The sequence below is a fragment of the Barbatula barbatula genome, assembly GCF_947034865.1.
Source record: "Barbatula barbatula genome assembly, chromosome: 19".
In the NCBI taxonomy this organism is placed as follows: Eukaryota; Metazoa; Chordata; class Actinopteri; order Cypriniformes; family Nemacheilidae; genus Barbatula; species Barbatula barbatula.
In genome coordinates this window covers 10,647,371-10,666,031 of record NC_136782.1, presented here as the reverse complement: position 1 = coordinate 10,666,031, position 18,661 = coordinate 10,647,371, and the positions used below count along the sequence as shown (strand labels likewise).

At 39.0% G+C, this 18,661-nt stretch overlaps 2 protein-coding genes across 7 annotated transcripts; one reads left to right on the top strand and one right to left on the bottom strand.

The window, feature by feature from the left end:
• Window positions 1–887: 887 nt before the first annotated feature.
• On the top strand, window positions 888–4,810 carry mrpl28 (mitochondrial ribosomal protein L28). 5 transcript variants are annotated; one of them, XM_079480871.1, is made up of 6 exons: window positions 888–1,134; window positions 2,769–3,080; window positions 3,183–3,335; window positions 3,539–3,649; window positions 3,761–3,847; window positions 4,068–4,303. In XM_079480871.1, exons 2-6 carry the CDS (start codon window positions 2,793–2,795, stop codon window positions 4,161–4,163), a joined length of 735 nt encoding a protein of 244 aa, XP_079336997.1. In that variant the 5' UTR covers window positions 888–1,134; window positions 2,769–2,792; the 3' UTR covers window positions 4,164–4,303. The 5 variants fall into 5 exon arrangements, with proteins under 5 accessions (XP_079336997.1, XP_079336994.1, XP_079336995.1 ...); XM_079480869.1 differs by lacking the exon at window positions 888–1,134 and adding an exon at window positions 1,706–2,123 and having other exon boundaries at window positions 3,758–3,847; window positions 4,068–4,309; XM_079480870.1 differs by lacking the exon at window positions 888–1,134 and adding an exon at window positions 1,753–2,123 and having other exon boundaries at window positions 4,068–4,810.
• Window positions 4,811–9,086: 4,276 nt separating this feature from the next.
• Window positions 9,087–18,292, bottom strand: relb (v-rel avian reticuloendotheliosis viral oncogene homolog B). Of its 2 annotated transcripts, XM_079481147.1 has the most exons (11): window positions 17,896–18,067; window positions 17,432–17,443; window positions 17,119–17,291; window positions 14,629–14,919; window positions 13,278–13,438; window positions 13,091–13,182; window positions 12,870–13,001; window positions 12,650–12,754; window positions 12,356–12,571; window positions 10,762–10,836; window positions 9,087–10,669 (listed from the first exon to the last, which is right to left on the bottom strand). In XM_079481147.1, exons 1-11 carry the CDS (start codon window positions 17,930–17,932, stop codon window positions 10,209–10,211), a joined length of 1,755 nt encoding a protein of 584 aa, XP_079337273.1. In that variant the 5' UTR covers window positions 17,933–18,067; the 3' UTR covers window positions 9,087–10,208. The 2 variants fall into 2 exon arrangements, with proteins under 2 accessions (XP_079337273.1, XP_079337274.1); XM_079481148.1 differs by lacking the exon at window positions 17,432–17,443 and having other exon boundaries at window positions 17,886–18,292.
• Window positions 18,293–18,661: the final 369 nt, after the last annotated feature.

The following is an 18,661-nucleotide window of genomic DNA, read 5'->3' as shown; positions in this document are numbered from 1 at the left end:
AAATATTGATGCAAATTTTCTCTATAGCACCCTTAACAAATACTGGTCACATGACAAGGCATAACGAGGGTATGTCACATGACAAGGCATGACCCTGAGGATAATACACTATAAAGTTTTTCTTCTCTCTGTCACAACCAGAGCAGTAAAGACTGCATTACTAATGCATCTTAATATCAATTGAAACTTAAGAAGTGTGATTTTTACTTACTTAAAATAGCAGTCAAGCTGGTCAAAAGAAGAAATACACAATAATAACCATTTTATTATTCTTATGACATCTTATAAATTATTGTTGTTAACTTATATACAAAATATGAAAACAATAATGAAGAAATAATGATTATTTTAATAATGGGTTTAAAATCTCAACTAAATATTAGTTGTCACAGCTGTACACTTGAAACACATTTCTAGAAAATACCTTATGAAGATATATAACCGTAAAATGTTGTCCCATATCACATCTAAAAAAATACAAAACACATTATCAAATACTGGCATGCCTGTTGTGATTTTCATTAAGCTGTAATGCATTGTGCATATGATTTGTACAATCATATATATATGCATAATATTGCAAACCACACATTAGTCGGTTTATAAAACATTTCAGTGAGTTGGACAGAGATTACAGAATGAACACAGCCTCCTACGTTTGAACCAATGGCCAGTAACGCATTTGCATATGATACACGGCACCTTATTTATTGTATTTTAAACTCTAGCGTTCATCCAGATCCTGTACTATCACACCATTGAATTTGTCACAAAATATTGTAATAGAAACGCGCTTAAAATACATTGTCACAAATTATAATCACCATACATGTAACATATAGCACCACGGGGAGGTTTATATTGACGCATTGCTGACGTTGTATATTGCCCGGATGATCCTCGGTGGTCCGGGGTGCAGGCTTCAAACCTGTAGCTGCCTAGCGGCAGAGTGGTTCAATTCCACCTTTCGGGCGAATCAAAATAACTTTGCTTTACTGTTTGTATTTTTAGTAAAATAGCTCTTAAAGCTATTGCGTGTTAGGATGGGACTACAGCGTGCTGTGCTACTGGGTTAGCACGTTAAATATATAATGTATAATTCAATCAAACGTTCTTAGGTCGCAACATTCTCTGGTAAGTGTTGATAGCAATCGATATACTTTGCACTTCTTATTTTTGCATTGTTCGTGATTTCTATTGTCATCTAATGCTGTAACGGTAGCTGATGAGATGATGTAACGTTAGCTAGTGCCGCTCATTCAAACTAAAAACCCAATATCAGCAAATGTATGTAATAGTTTTCATTAATAAAACAATAGAAATCACATTAACAAATACTGGCACGCCTGGTGTGATTTTCATTAAGCTGTAATACATTGTGCGTATGATTTGTACATGAATAATATTGCAAACCACACGTGACTCGCTTTACAAAACATCTCAGTGAGTCGGACAGAGATTACAGAATGAACCCAGAACGCCTCCTTCGTTGAACCAATGGCCATTAACTCATTTGCAAATGATACACGACAGATTATTTAGCAATTGTTTATGATATTTTAAACTCTAGCGTTCTTCCAGATCCTGTACTATCACACCATTGAATTTGTCGTTAAATATTGTAATAGAAACGCGCTTAAAATACATTGTCACAAATGATAACCACCATGCATGTAACATATAGCACCACGGGGAGGTTTATATTGACGCATTGCTGACGTTGTATATTGCCCGGATGAACCTCGGTGGTCCGGGGTGCAGGCTTCAAACCTGTAGCTGCCTAGCGGCAGAGTGGTTCAATTCCACCTTTCGGGCGGAACATTGTAGCGATAAATAAAATGACTGTGTTTTGGTGCTTGCATTTTAAGTAAAGTTGCATTTTGGAACACGGTCGAGTACCTTAAAACACAAGCGCCATTAAACCAGGAAGCGCAAACATACATCCAGCCAATCAGAGTAGTAAACACCGCGTTGTACCAATCGCAGCATTCACGCTACGTCGTCTTCGGAAATGACGTAGTATGCCCTTGGTTAGTACTAAAGCGTGTTGTGCCACTAGATTAGCACGTTAATATTTATAATGTAAAATTCAAATACACGTTCTTGGGTCGCATCAGTTTCTGGTAAGTGTGTTTAACAATTGATATACTTTATATTTATTATTTTTAACGTATTGTATTGTCATTTTATGCTGTAAATTAGCTGATGCGATGAAGTGGCTAGCGTGCAGCTCTTGCGAACTAAAATACCACTATCAGTAAATGTATGTAATAGTTTTCGGGTAAGGGATTTGAGCGAATTACATCACACTTTAATTCATTCGGGGACAAATAGATTTGAACTAGAATTGAAGAGAAACGCTGAACTGTTTTCCCACAAATGTCAGATGGGGCAAACTGTCACGTGTGCATAACTGTTTAAATCTGAACGTTTTTAATTGTTTACAACCGTTGTTTGTTATCTTTGCGGTTTCCTAATTCGCTTAAAGGTTATTAAACTGTTTGAATCTATTGTTTGATGTCAATTACTGCTAAATAATCAAATGTTTCTTGTAATATTCCTTGTAGCCAATGTACTGAATCGGATATTGCCCTTTAAAATAAACCCAACCTTACCCTACGAAATATTCATTGAAGTTATATATAGGATGAGACAGCTAGCCACACTATATAATATATACAACAATATGAGAGAGGTCTAGTATTTAATGTGTCTTGTGGTTAAATGTTTTTTAATACATGGTAATGCATGTTGTCGCTCTTTCCAAGGTTTTGTGCATCCGTTCGTGCAGAATGCCTTTACACAAATATCCTCCGAAAATATGGGAGGCTCTGAAGTTGCAGAAAGGCATCTATGCCCGCCTGCCGCAGCACTACATCCGCTCTCTGCAGCATACAACCCCTCCTACTCCTGTCCACTGGACACCACTGGGTGTTAAATACAGAGCCAATCCCAAAACCGGCCATCGGGAGCGAGTGCAGGACGTGCCCATCCCAATTTACTATCCACCAGAATCACAGGATGGACTCTGGGGCGGAGAAGGTTGGATATCCGGCTTCAGATATGCCAAAAATGACAAAGTAAGCTACCTGTTCCCCTTTAACTTTACAGAATCAAACAGTCATATTGCATCTAGGGTTTTTTATGACAAACTCGGCTGATAATGAAGCATTTGTTACCAGCTTTCTACTAGACTGCACAAAACCTGGAAGCCACAGCTGTTTAAAAGAGAGCTGTACAGTGAGATCCTCGACCAAAAGTTTAATGTAACAGTGACAGCTCGCACGCTGGACCTGATCGATGCAGCTTTTGGATTTGACTTCTACATTCTTAAGGTGAGGAGTCCTTACAAGCCCCTTGAAATTGTTCAATCATTTGCTTGTAAATCTTTTGATGAACTAAAAATAGTAAGAATGGTACAAAGGGTCACTCTTTTTCGTTTAACGTTTAGTTAAAATTTAAACGGGTTATCTCCAGACACCAGATTTAAAGGAGACATTAACAGCAGAATTTGGTTGTTTATCTCTTCCATTATCAGACACCCAAGCAAGAATTGAATTCCAAATTCGGAATGGATCTTAAACGTGCAATGCTTCTACAACTGGCGAGGAAAGATAAGGTTCATAGAGAGATCTACAACCGTTACAAGGTGAGTCCAATTTTATCTCCGAGACATGATGATGTTTTATGTTGTTTGTTTTCTCGAGAGGAACATGTGGTGTTAAGACTATGTTTGTATTTTGGTTGTTGTTATAAGCAGCAGTTTGAGATCCCGGAAGAGGAGGCTGAATGGGTGGGCTTGACTTTAGAAGAAGCGGTGGAGAAACAAAGACAATTGGAAAAGAAGGTGATGAATTGTTAAACTCATACTTTTACATTTTAATACTGAGATGTTAACATCTAGTACTTTAATTTTCAAAGAAGTTTTACTTTTAAAGTGGGGAAAGTATGGATTTAATAAATGTACTTAAGTACTCGTATTTATGAAATGTAGTGGAGTAAAATACAATATACATGTTAAGATCTATGCCATCCACTAAATCTTGCTTGATTTTTCTGTTTTTCAGGATCCAGAGCCTCTTTACAATGGTTTGGTGGAGAAGCTTGTTAATGAACTTGCCATTAAGAAGCTCTCTGAGCCTGCAATCGTGGAAAAGAAATGAAGATTGTTTAGTCTTTTGTTGAACTGTTTTACATTTAGAATATACATAATGTTTTTATTACATCTTCAACAACAACATGCTTATGTTCTGTAAATATTTCATTTCTACTTAATAAAGATGTCCAGAGATTTGAAGTTGCCAAATGGACCAGAATAACATTATTTGTCATTGCAACGAATAAGCTTGAGTTAAAAGGAAAGTTCACCCAAAATCACTACGGAACAAAAAAGAAGATATTTTGAAGAACGTTGGTAACCAAACAACATTGACCCCCATTGACTTTCATTATATGGACACAGAACCACACAGACATTCCTCAAAATATCTTCATTTGTGTTCCACAGAAGAGAGTCATAACAAGTTAAGAGTCTACTTTAAAGTATGACTATTTTCTAGTAAAAAACATGTGGTGTACTTTAGTTTAAAATGTTTAGCATTGCTTATTGTGTAAGTTTCTCAGAAGGAGTGTACAGAATTGTGTCAACTATGTTCCTGTTTAACATGGCTTCTGTTTGGCCATTTCTCAAAGAGCGGCTTAACAAAGTTGGAAGAAATGAAAAAGCAACTAGAGCTTACAACTGTAATAACATTTCATCATAGTTTTCTTTCGATTGCTCAATATTGGACTTTCTTTGTACCCTGTGTTTTACAGAGCTAGTCAATGACAAAACTTGCAAAGGCAGAGGATCGGTAGTAATCTAGTTAATCTCCCCCATTATCTTATTCAAAATCAAAACTCCAGTCCATCCTATCCTGACATACTTTTTGTGCGGTTACCACAGACTCCTCTCAATCTACTGGCAATCTACTTATTAAATCAATAGTAACAATTCGCTATGTCAGGCTGGTACAACATTAATTAAAATAATATAATTTAGTTTCAATTCATAAAAATCAGAAAAATAGAAAACAAAAGAAAGTCATACCTGGCAATAAATACACACAAACTGTCTGAGAAGTGTCTGAGATAGCTACAGAGTGCTTCCCTGAGTCTTTTGCCAATGCACCTTATATGCCCAGATGAAACAAAGAAAAATAAATTCAATGGTCATTGTGGAATTTATTTAGTTTTGTTCCTCGTGACTGACAGAGCAAAAAATTTGACCGTTTTAAGCACAGTCTGAATTTCCACGATAACCATTTTTGGCATGGTTGTCTAACCTTGCTGAATCGTGCTGATGAATGCACGTAGAGGTGTTATAGCTCAGTCTCTTGTTTTGCCAAGGCAGCGTGTGACACGTTAGTGTTTACATTCTAAAAATTTCCTTTATCCTCTCTACGGTGGAAATGAAACCATTTACGTACCGGCTGGCATGGATTGCCACGGAGTGGAACGATTTAGCAACGAGAACGATGCGGCGCAATGATAGAAAATCACTCCAAGATTGCCTGAGAAAGCCACACCTCTTAGAGGAGTTCAGTTTATGTCCTAAAGTTAAAAAGCTCTAATACACTCTTTGTTAGGTTTGAAGGAATGAGACCACTTTACCCATCGCACCACGACCTTTCAAATGATACCAGACACATATGGTATGCATAGGTTCCCCGTCAGCAAAATTGCTTTGGTGCAGGTCTGGCCCAAATAAACTGCGGACCTGTGGCCCACTTAAATGTTCCACAGCCCAGTGCTGGGCCACATCTTTTAAACCATAACTTTACCAGATCTGTGCCATAATTCCACCAGCAGTGAGCTATATAATAAAGAATGATGTGGCCCTCAAGTGTACCTTATATGTCATTCTTGTTTGGCTGAGTTCAGTAAAGGACTGAATGGGGCCACATGTGGCTGATAGACCAAAAGCCAGAATTCTCCCAGAATTAAACCATATTTACACCTCAACATTTTTTTAAATATTCAATAAACAAAATCAAACAATATTAAACACAAACACTGATTCTCAATATATATTTTTATTACATATTATGCAAAAGCCATTTTAACCCTCTTGCAAATCAAACACTCAACTACTCAAATTTATTCAAAATCATTTGCTTTTGGAATGTTTCATGTACTCAAATATCTACAGGTACTCTTTACTCTTAGCCAGTCTTGTCTCATTGTACCAAGGTTACTAGAGCGGGCAGGACACAGTCCAAGGTTCCCAGAGCGGGCAGGACACAGTCCGAGGTTACCAGAGCGGGCAGGACACAGTCCGAGGTTACCAGAGCGGGCAGGACACAGTCCGAGGTTACCAGAGCGGGCAGGACACAGTCCGAGGTTACCAGAACGGGCAGGACACAGTCCGAGGTTACCAGAGCGGGCAGGACACAGTCCGAGGTTACCAGAGCGGGCAGGACACAGTCCGAGGTTACCAGACCGGGCAGGACACAGTCCGAGGTTACCAGAGCGGGCAGGACACAGTCCGAGGTTACCAGAGCGGGCAGGACACAGTCCGAGGTTACCAGAGCGGGCAGGACACAGTCCGAGGTTACCAGAGCGGGCAGGACACAGTCCGAGGTTACCAGAGCGGGCAGGACACAGTCCGAGGTTACCAGAACGGGCAGGACACAGTCCGAGGTTACCAGAGCGGGCAGGACACAGTCCGAGGTTACCAGAGCGGGCAGGACACAGTCCGAGGTTACCAGAGCGGGCAGGACACAGTCCGAGGTTACCAGAGCGGGCAGGACACAGTCCGAGGTTACCAGAACGGGCAGGACACAGTCCGAGGTTACCAGAGCGGGCAGGACACAGTCCGAGGTTACCAGAGCGGGCAGGACACAGTCCGAGGTTACCAGACCGGGCAGGACACAGTCCGAGGTTACCAGAGCGGGCAGGACACAGTCCATGCCCAGGCCTGACAAATGCTTATGTTTTGCTTAGTCAATGTTTTCTTGTACAGCTGCTTTGTAACAACGACATTTTTAAAAAACACTATATAAATAATGCAGACTTGACTCTTTATTCATTTATAAGCAGTTTATTAAAACGATCTTTAAATAATATCTTGCATTTCTGTACATTAAAACATGTGAAGACAAAACTAACATTCTAAGAGTAAATTCACTGATTACATCACTAATAACTTGATTAAAAACAAACACAATTTACTCCTTTAACAGGTCTCCTTCTGGGGTTATTCTCAATGTCTGTGGGGATCATTTGAAGGGAAATCTGTTGGGAAAAGTATACACTGACATTAGGCATGCTGCTATTTTCTGTATACGTGACATCCCTTGTCTCTGTCATTCGGAAACATGGCTTTTACTATCACTGCTATGCGGATGATTCATAACTCCACCTGTCATTTCAGCCTGACGATCCAACTGCTTCTGCACGCATTTCAGCATGCCTAGCCGACATCTCGTTCTGGATGAAGGACCATCACCTGCAGCTGAACCTTGCAAAAACAGAACTGGTTGTAATCCCGGCCGACCCAAAGATTCATCACAACTTCTCCATTCAACTGGGCTCTTCAACCATCACATCTTTGAGAAAGGCCAGAAACCTGGGAGTGGTGATCAATGATCGGCTTAACTTCACAGATCAGGCTGCCAGCACCAACCGGTCCGGTAGATTCATCCTCTAGGAAATCTAAGGAAAATTTGATCTTTCCTATCAGAGCATGCTACGCAAGTCCTAGTCCAGGCTCTTGTTCTGTCCAGACTGGACTACTGCAATGCGCTACTCACTGGAATTCCGGCTTGCACAACCAAACCTCTACAGATGATCCAGAATGCAGGGGCAAGAGTGGTCCAGAATGAACCAGAGAGCACATGTCACTCCTCTCTTCATCAAGTTACATTGGCTCCCTATAGTGGCTCGTATCAAATTCAAGACTCTGCTCCAGGCCTACAAGACCACCAGTGATTTGGCACCGCCTTATCTTCCCTGGCAAAAGCAGACGTATGTACCTGCCAGATCCCTACGCTCTGCAAACGAACGACATCTTGTGGCGCCATCCCAAAAAGGGAAAAAAATCTCTCTCATGTACCTTCTCTGGATCGACAATTGTCACTTTTGTGGAATGATCTGCCCACCGCTACAAGATCAGCAGATTCTGTAGCCATCTTTAAGAATCGTCTGAAAACACATCTCTTTCGTCAACACCTGATCTCTTTTCTACTCTTTAAAAAAAAACTACTTAGCTCTGTATACTGTGGCAGCTACATGAGACCAGTTATTGATTGTACTTTTGCTTTTTGTTGTCCTTATGTTGTTCCAATTGCTTCCATAGTTTACCTCATCTGTAAGTTGCTTTGGATAAAAGCGTCTGCTAAATGACTAAATGTAAATTAAACCATTATCGCTGAGGAAACCCAAGAATTTTTGCGAATTTGACTGTCTTATCTATGAAACAATTACATTCTCACATGCAATACTGAAACAAAATGCTACATGTTTCAATCAAATAACTTCAAAAACTGTCGCAGAGTTCTCTTGGTATTCCATCAATAGCATCTGGGAATGCAAGTGGCATGAAGTCTATGGGGCGGCTGGCAAACACGTTTGATGGTTTTGGTTGGACATTTGCCATAAAACCACCCACTCGATACAAGAGAGAATAATTTAACTGGTGATTAACAGGCAACTGTAAACCAGGACTGCAGAAACACAAGTCGCGATCATTTTTTCTTTTGTATTTTGACGCATTTCTGAGCGAAATGTAATTTCAAAAGAGAAAAATAGTGTGCGTGGCTTTCGTATTTCTCATGCGATTTGATGCGATGTATAAAACAGCAGGTAGATTTTGAAATGGAACTGGAAGTAGGTGAAGGGGAGGAGTTAACAGGGGCTCCGCCCAAGCCGACTAACATACATAATTTAAGATGGATAGTCATTTCAGGAATTAAGTGCACTTTCAGATTTTAACTAAAGATTATGAGGGCACACACATTTTATAAAGAGAATGACCCACTTTGATAAAGTATTTACAATAAACGCAGCAATATTTCATGAAAAAATAGCCATTGTAATTTTTTTTTCACTGAGACTTTAATATTAACAGCTGCACATACAATATAAACAATGTTTTGCTTGCATCTAGCAGACTTTTCTACCTTAAAGATGAATCACAGCAGTATTGTAGACATTATATATGGAGGAAAAGCTTTTTCAGCGATTAACACGATGCTACCATGATTGCAGCTTCCTTCAAAACATTAATATTGATAAAAATGTAAAGTTATAACAGACATAAACTCTATACATTCTAAATGCCACTGACTAGATATTCTGCATTTTCATTCAATTCCTCCATTTTACCCGCTAAACTTTACAATGTATCCGTCCACAGATAAAATCCTGTAATGCAGCCGATAATATTTTTCACATTTGAAAATTTGTTTTTTGTGATGAAAAGACACTTCCCATCAATTCATATAATGACTATTTATATTGAACATCAAACAGCTGATGTTTTTGAACGCTTGCAGAAAAAAAACGCATTGCTCTTTCCTGTCGTCTTTTGATTGACGGAACATATCGGCCCTGATCATCAGCTGTTTTTAAACTATTGGCAGATAGTTTGAAAAATGGCTTTTATCGACGATACAGATTATTGGCCAATATATCTTGTGACTGTAGCACGACTCTATTCAAAACGTATCTGATATTAACTGAGAAATTGGTCACTCTGAACGGCTGGTGGATATTGATGCTTTTTACGTTCTGGTTGGTGTAAATGACAAGAATTATGTTGCATTTGTATCATTTCATTTAGTCATCTTAATGCTGCTCGTTGAAATCCCTTCATGTCTGAAACCTCAGAAATGATAACCAGTAACAAACACCACGTTAAATACAAAACTTAAATACGTTGGTAGGTAAACTTGAGCATGGGAATTCTGCAGTTTACTTGAAAAGCCAAATAAAGAATGTTACATTTTATAACTGGCACATAATTAGTGGTCGAGCAGCATCTATTGCTCCCTTTACCAACTGATACAGTGGCTGAAAAAAGTTATTCATGTCCACGATTTATTGAATCAATATGCACACAACCAAACTGCAGGTCATCTTTGCCTGGTCCACTCTGTGTTTAAAGTCAAGCAGCGTCTGTATGACCATAGTCCCAACATTAAAGACACAAGACTTCACATGTGCATTCAATAGTCCAGTTCATTCTCACTTTTCACAGGGCATATGAGACCTTCGATGTTCTCCAGGTCTGGTGGATACATCTGGTTCTCACTCACCATCTGACTGAAGTGTGCATCATTTATAGAAGCCATGTTCATCACAGCTTGACCAAGCTCTAAATTTGACTTTGTATCCATGTTGTCAATAAAGTTGAACTCGGGATTAACCTGAAACATGTCATGCGTACCTAAGCATTGACTTATGCTCTGAAGGAGGGTTTCCAGAGCTTCTGGATCCAGACTAACACAATTGTCTTCTTGTTTAAATTCCTCGTACTGAATTGCATCCATGCCCTGGGGTGGCAAGTGGATGGCACCATCCTGAGCAGGGACTGCCATCGGAATGTTAGCAACGTTACACTCGGGCAGAGTGTAGTATGGGTTGAACTGCTGAGACGTGTTGGGTTCGTTTGCAATGAAGTCTTGACCTGTTGGACCAGGAAAGATAAAAGGTTTATGTACATTGTTGACGGATTACAAGAATGTCTTTGTTGTCTTTAAGAACAATTGATTTTGCTACCTTGAGGGATATTGCACGGCTCGCTGAACTTAATATCTGATTTCATTTTCCTCTTGCGGTTAACACCGTATGGATCTGCGGATTAAAAAGTGAAACGAATCAATTATCAAATCGACAAAAAACGTGTAGAAGAAAGTCAAATTGAAATAGTCCTATGCATTTGAACAATCAAACAACTTGAAATATTCAATAAATCTCCACCCCTCAAACCAGGCTACCAAGCATGGTGTTTTACTTTTTTTGCCAGGGCACACACATTTTAGCATTGGTTAACATGACAGAGACAGCTGAAGTCTAATAACTGACTTATTTGTCTTCTATAAATACCAAAAGTCCCACTGATTTAAAGCGATACTTTCGGTTTCAGCTGGCATAACGCTGCCTATTTCTAAGTTTCTTTAAATGACTGTATGGCATCACCTATACAGTTTTTTATCAATTGCAAGAGGTGCAGATTCATTTCTGCATACGAGGCATCTTGGATTCAGCAAGGATTTTATTAGTTGGCAGAAAATCTGAAAAATGGCACCTATACAGTACCAGTCAACATCTCATGATCTTAAAAATAGTTTAATCGGAAGATGTATATGTTCATGTATATTTACATTTAGTAATTTAGCAGACGCCTTTATCCAAGTGACTTACAGAGAGAATACGTAGACAAAATTATTTTTTTTAATTAAAATTGTGCCAACATATTCAGTTCCGTTATTATATGGACCAATTAATTTAACAACTTTGAAGATGCTAAAATATAACAGTTGCTACGTCCCAATTTGCAAATAAATAGTATTCAAAAATAGAATTAGTATGTTCCAAATCGTAGTATGTTGAAAAGAGTATTCCAAAGATTCTCGGATGGTCTACTGGTCCAGTGCGTGCATATCGTTTTACGACATACTAAAATATATACTTTTCCATAACAAAAACAAAACAATATTTTAGGACATAGTATAAGTAGGCGAAGTTGGGACACAACAAGTGCTAATTTGTTGTGAATGCTTTTAGTGTTGTTATAATTGCTTCCAATGTTTCCTCATCTGTAAGTCGCTTTGGATAAAAGCGTCTGCTAAATGACTAAATGTAGTCACAACGTACAGCCGCAGATCAAAGGTTCTATTTGCATTTATTGAAAACTGAAGAAACAGGTCAAAAGAAAAGAAAAGATGCTCTGTATATTTTCCCTTCAAATACTGCAAGTTCATATTCACTTTGTTTGCAGTAATATTTGAAGTCAAAAAACTGTTTTATATGTGATAACCTTGATTTATGCGTCTTGTCATGCTTTCAGTCTTTCACATTGTTGTTGTATGACTTTATGTCACTCCTGCAGTTTGATTTAATTGAATTTCAACAGACACTGGACTGGAATGACCACAATACATCTAGAAATGCTGATTCAATAAAAATGTTGAACAGTCAGCGGCTGTATTTCCCGCAGTTGCACTATTATTATTTTATGGTTATGATGAGTTTACAGTGATTCCAAAACGCGGGAATAAATCTAAATAAACTGTGTGTGTTTCCAAACTTTTGGTAGTGTACAAGAATTATTTGTATACATAATGTTAATGAGAACGGTCTGATAGATCACCTGCATTGTCTGGAACATAGGTAAATTTCACTGCCTCACTGTCCATCCGATCAGACATGCGGCGTAGACACACATTGACCTCCACCTCCTCCGATATGTTTTGCTCTCGGAAGGGCGGGGACTTGAAGACAATGGCGATCTGTCTGTGGACGTCTGTCTGGGCAAATTCAGCTTTGCCCTCCCAGTCCTCATAGCTGAAGATTATGTCAATATCATCTGCGTGCACAAATGACTTTTTCTAGTACAATTTCATTGGCAAACAGTAATGGAAATAGTGTTTTCATGTGAACTTACCTTTTTGCACTTTGTCACAAAGCATATAAATCTCAGTTTTTCCTGTACAAGGGCCTCTGACGATGTTGAGCCGATTGATCTTCAACTCTGCCGTTGTTGTCGCCTCTAATCAGACACAAACAATCCAAACATCATCAGGCAGGAAACTATAAGCTCACTCTCATTGATTTGTTTCACAAGGACATGAACAGTACAGACATTACAGAAAACTTGTCCTTACTCTTGTCATAGATAGGATTGGTCACCACAGGGGGAAGTTGGATCCTGTCTCCGTCCTTTCGCTCCAGTTCACACTGGAAACACAGTCTCACCACATTCATGTCCATATCTTCAATGCTCTTAGAATGGCCCGCTGTGGAAATGCAACAATAAAAACATTCAACACCATCATGCTGCACATGCAAGATAACATTCATGTAAAAGTCACGTTCCAGTACTCACTGTTAAAAGGATCGATATTCTTATTCCTTCTCTTCTTCAGCGAGGCATCAAGTTCCTTCCTCCGCACACATTGAATTCCCAAATTCGCAAAACTGGAAAAACATCAAAATGTAAAAGAAGGTCGATAAACCCACCATGTTTGCCAATCCCATTGCCCAAATAAATAGACATTAACCAAATAGGATACCTGTGTTTACGGGAAGTGTGAGGATTAATATGGATGACACAGATGCCATCTGAACAGTCTTTGCCAACCAAGCAGTGTGGATGTGGACGGTAAGGGATGTCTTTTGTCACTAGAGATACGGTGACGGTCACTTTCTTGATGGTGTCAATGGGGCCTTGGATCTAGACGATTAAGAGATAAAATACGGTTTAGATGTTGCTTTAGTAACTCCGTTGACAGGTAAAAGTACCCATTTATGAACACTATAAGTTGGAGCAATGAATTTTTATTTGTGTGGTTGTAAGGTAATTCCCTCTGCAGAACCACAAACAAAGCACACCTCTCCAGGAAACTTTCTTTTATAGATGCACACGGCTTCGTATACAATAGCCACAAACCATCACGGGGGAACCCCTGCTAACTTGGGAGAGTTGGTGCATTCCAGACACACCCACTTGAATAAAACAAAGTGGCTGAATGGGTTTCGCATTTTATTAAATGGAAAAATTACAGCTTTAGAAGGTTTAAATGATGAGAGGTTTTCATCAGCGTTGAATAAATGACTGAAGATGTTTGGGGGTATTTGTAGGTAATGGAATAAAAGATTTAGAAAACTATGATAACATGAGATCAACCGAACACAAACAGTTAAGGGTATCATGTCACAATATATTCATAATAACCGTGATACTGCGCATATGATAAGAATGTTAATATCCCACCATGGCTACACACATAGATGCACTGATATATTGGCAAATAATCGTATAGGCTGATAAAGGCAATTTTTTCACACTATCGATGATTTAAAAATAGCTGACCATCAGGGTCGATATATCTTGTCAATCAAAAGAGGACAGGAAAATGCAATGAATTTGTGCTCTGTATATAGAAAATGTTACAAACAGAGATGCACTGATATATCGGACAATAATCGGTATGCTCTGTATATAAACAATGTTAAGAAACATCCGCAGTTTGGCGTTCAATGTTAATAGTCATTATATGAATTAATAACATTCAGAGAAATATAAATTTTTAATGTAGATATTAGATATTGGTATATCGGTATCACCAGAAATCACTCTGAATAATTGGCTATAGTTGGAGAAATTATGATCGGTGCATCTCTAGTTACAAACTCTCTCTATGCCTCCCTACACCATTTTATGTAAGTTATTGACAAAAAATAGAGAAAATATGAAATTAAACATGAAATCAACAGTTAGTAATACTTTTTATGAAGAAAATTTTAATAAATATCTCAATAATATCATTCTTCGGGCCAAGGTTCCCACATTGTAAAAATCTGACATTATGACAGCCCTAATTCAAACACACAAGTGAAGCGAATCCTTAATGCTTGACTCACTTCGATAGCAGGCAAGCTCTTGTTGACATCAGTGCTGGATGCTCCGAGGATGCTGCCCGCCGATCGTCCTTCACACTCATAGCGGAATCTCATGCCACGCTCCTTCGGCTGCTCCACCACCACCAGCTCTTGCTTCTCCAGATGTTCCGTTCCGGTCTGCAGAGAAAGACACGGGGCCACTGCAGATCCCTGTCCACGCCGATGAGGTGCCACTTTGTGACCTCGTGAAGAATGCATTGATGCCATACCATCAGAGTGAGCAGATGGGACTTGGTTACAGTTGTACGTAGGCTATAAAAAGAGAGTCAGACCAAACTCATGAGTCGCTGATATACGATTCGTTTACGCCCACTTACTCGACTTAGTAAGCAAGCACCACCACCAATAAAACAAGTCGTGGCACTGCTGGATTTCCACAAATCAGATAAATAAATGAGCAATAAATGAAATATTTAAACAGATGAATCTGGCCAACAGTGTTTTTTTGTATTCAAATCAAATAAAAGGTCATAATCAATAGGACACTACTTTCAAACCCACACATTATGACTCAGCTGCATAAAGGGTTCCACATTAGCTTGTGTTATTATTTCTTTGGTGGCAGATGTTTCTTATTGGACTTTCCAATATCTAAAAACCATCGGTGGAGACAAACAAATCACCCGCAAGTCACAATCTCCATTGAATCTTGAGAAATGTCATACACAGCGTATTAATTTTAGAAAAAAACTCATCCTACAATATACAAAAAACATGCCTAATCAATAATGTCCTGTGGTGTTTCACTAACACTCCCTAAACATCTCATCTATGACAAAATACTTCAACCAGCAATAGACAACATATAGAAAAGAAAGCAAGAGGAAAAGAGAAAGTGAGTTAGTGAAAAGGGCAAACAGGGGGAGGAAAAACTGATTTACGCATTGTTTGACTCATGCTGACTGTCATCAAAATAAAAGAAAAAAGAATTACAGATGCCAAATGTTGAGTTTTGCTTAAAAAAAAGAGAAATGCGAAAGTCCACGTCTGGACATGCCTAAGAAAGTACTCAGATCGCTTACACAAAGGACCGCTGAGAAGAGCCAGAGGGAGCATGCTAAAGAAACAGGAAGTTCATAGCACTGATCGGCCAATGAGAAAGGGGGAAGCGGAGAGAGGAGGGTATCTGCCACTCGGTCATGTACGGGGAAAAGAGCACTAACTGAAAACAGGCATCAGATTACAGTCCCAGAAAATCACCTTCTGGGGGTTGAAAACATGGATGCCCATGTTTAAACCAAACAAAGTTCTTGGATATACCAGAATAACATGTTTTGATATCTATAAAAAGAAATGCAACAAAACTACTGGCATGTATTGTATAACGCTAATGCTAACTACCGTTTCTTTTGTTGTAATGTCTATTGTTTAAATCACACACACAAAATAAAAAGCCACATACTATAAACAAAATGAGCAGTGTTATGGCTACAAGAAATAGATCTATCAAAGAACTTTGTCATCAGGTGTTCTTAAAAGTGTTGTTTATATGTTGCTGTGCCATTGCTGGGCAACCCTGTGTTGTTGCTAGGGGAATACCAAATGTCAATGACATATTCCTCCTCAGATATGGCCAAGATCCATATTTTTAAAGGGATAGTTCATCCAAAAAAGAAAATTCCATCATCATTTACTCCTAAAGTTGTTTCAAACCAGTATAAATCTATTTGATCACACACATCAACCCCCATTGACTCCAATAGTATTTATTTTCCCCACTATGGCAGTAAATCGGGGATGAGATCTGTTTGGTTAGCGACAATCTTCCAAATATCGTCCTTTCTGTTTAGCAGAACAAAGAAATGTATACAGGTTTGTAACACCCTGAGGGTGAGTAAATGATGACAGAATCTTCATTTTAGGGTGAACTGTCCCTTTAATGCAAGTCTTCAGAATGAATTTTGTTACTCTGGAGAAAACATACATCCTAAGTCTAAATGTAAACCTTCCCTGCTGAAAATATATTAGAACCATGCTCAAAACACAATACAAAATGTAACGGATTTAATGATTATGAGGTGAATTGTACTTCTTTTAATGGAAACTTTAACGTGTCTACTGGTATGCGATGGTTAATATTGGTTGGATGTTATCTGGCAGATGGGAACCAATAGAACGCCATTAAATCCTATTGACATAATGCAACACACACTACACAACCGAATTTTTTAATGGATTCAACAGGTAAAACTAATTGTTCATATAATGGTATTTTAATGGAAACTATTAGAATTTCTGCGATGATTTCTGTTGTTTTTTTAAGGTTAGGGTAACCAATGAAATCAAATTAAACAAATGTAAACTGTTCCCAAAAGGAAATTTGTCTCCATTGACAATACACTCTAATAAACACTCACAGCAACAACAACAACAAAAAAACACCATAAAAGTGTGTTATTACAATTTATTTATAAAGAATATAAAAACAACCTTTATCACATGAAGACTCACCAGCGGTCCAGTTCCTCTGGAGACCAACACTGGAGCACTGCACCTGCTTCTAGATCCTTTCCGGATGTCCTGCTCCACAGGTGGAGGTGGAGGACCGGGAAGCGGCAATGTTGAAGGGACTGTCAATGACAACTCCTTCGTGGACTTTTCCAAAAGGTACTCGTTTATAATATCTGTAACCGTATGGATACAGACGTGAACATGAGCTATATAGTCGACACAAATGATTCTTTACATACACACTGCTATAGTGAAAGTAAGTGTAGGTCGACTGAGGTCAACACAAACACTGACGTCACCACAAGACACTCACCTAGATCCAGTGCTGAGCAGAGAGACATGGGGGAAAAGAGAGAGACCAAAACTAAGTTTAACTGTTTACATGAACAGAATAATAGGTTTTTATGTACAATATCATTTTGTAACTATCTCTACGTAGCATCTGCGATACCGGCTCGTCATTTTTATCAGCATGGTTAACACATAGGCTACATTTAACACACTGAACGATAAGGTTTTAGACGACGTTACGAGGAAATCGTTAACGGGCTTGTGTTATTGTTTCGATACAGGCCTAAACTGTAACTTTAGAAACTCACACTTTTCTGAGATAACTTCACGTACTGTAACTAAACAAAAACGCGAAACAACGTGAAGTGGCGCCAAGAAACAACACGCAACTCCTTGCGTAACGTCCCGTTAACATTATTAAAGAAACACGCTGAATCATAATGACAACAGGGCCGACACATAACACATATGAGAACGTGAACTGACCTCGATTATCCGCTGCGCCGTTGCTCATGTTTCTCATCGCAAGACGGACGAATAAAACTGCGTGTTTTCCCAAAGTCGTCGATTAATATCGCGTTGTTGAGTTGCAGCGCTTGAAAATCCTCCGATCGAAACCAGAGCACAGTTATGAACTCATTTCCGGGTGCTTCGCCTGTTTTTTGGACGCGTTGAGTTAACGGAAGCTTTGGCAAGAGATCTCGAGAGATAAGACCGCTCTGGTTCTGGTTCGTGCACTAACGGTCGTGATCTGACAAAAACATCGCTCGTTCGGCGGCTTTCGTTTCACTTTTTCTCTCCGTAAACTGCAGAGTGATCTGGTGGGTGGAAATCCCCCTACGTCACGGCCGGGGAACCCCCCCCTAAAAATGGTTACCATGACAGCGGACTAACAACAGGTGAGTTTCAAGTGCACGCATCGCTTATCTTGTCTTATAGGCATATGAAAATCATAAAACAGTCGGTTATAATTATAACCACCACCACTCTCTACCTAAATCACTCAAATGCTACGAAAATAATAACTAATTATATATTTTTTAATATATTTATTATAACACATAAGATGTACCATAAATGTAAGCTATACAAATGTTACATATCCCGCGACCTTGCAGAGAGTTTGTATAATGGGTGGATGTTAGATACCTATTTAATATTTGCACATTGTAGGTAGCATCTCCACGCGCTTTCTTTGTAGTCACGTGACTTGCGGTAAACTGCTGAAGAGCGTAATACGGGCACGTTGCGC

Coding starts and splice junctions, on each gene's coding strand:
- relb (XM_079481147.1), bottom strand. CDS start 17,932: ATGAGAAACATGAGCAACGGCGCAGCGGATAATCGAG. Junction 13,439..14,628: donor AGAGCTTGCCTGCTATCGAA/GTGAGTCAAGCA, acceptor TTAATCGTCTAG/ATCCAAGGCCCCATTGACAC. Junction 10,670..10,761: donor GCCGTGCAATATCCCTCAAG/GTAGCAAAATCA, acceptor CTGGTCCAACAG/GTCAAGACTTCATTGCAAAC.
- mrpl28 (XM_079480868.1), top strand. CDS start 2,793: ATGCCTTTACACAAATATCCTCCGAAAATATGGGAGGCTCTGAAGTTG. Junction 3,081..3,182: donor GATATGCCAAAAATGACAAA/GTAAGCTACCTG, acceptor ATTTGTTACCAG/CTTTCTACTAGACTGCACAA. Junction 3,848..4,067: donor AAAGACAATTGGAAAAGAAG/GTGATGAATTGT, acceptor TCTGTTTTTCAG/GATCCAGAGCCTCTTTACAA.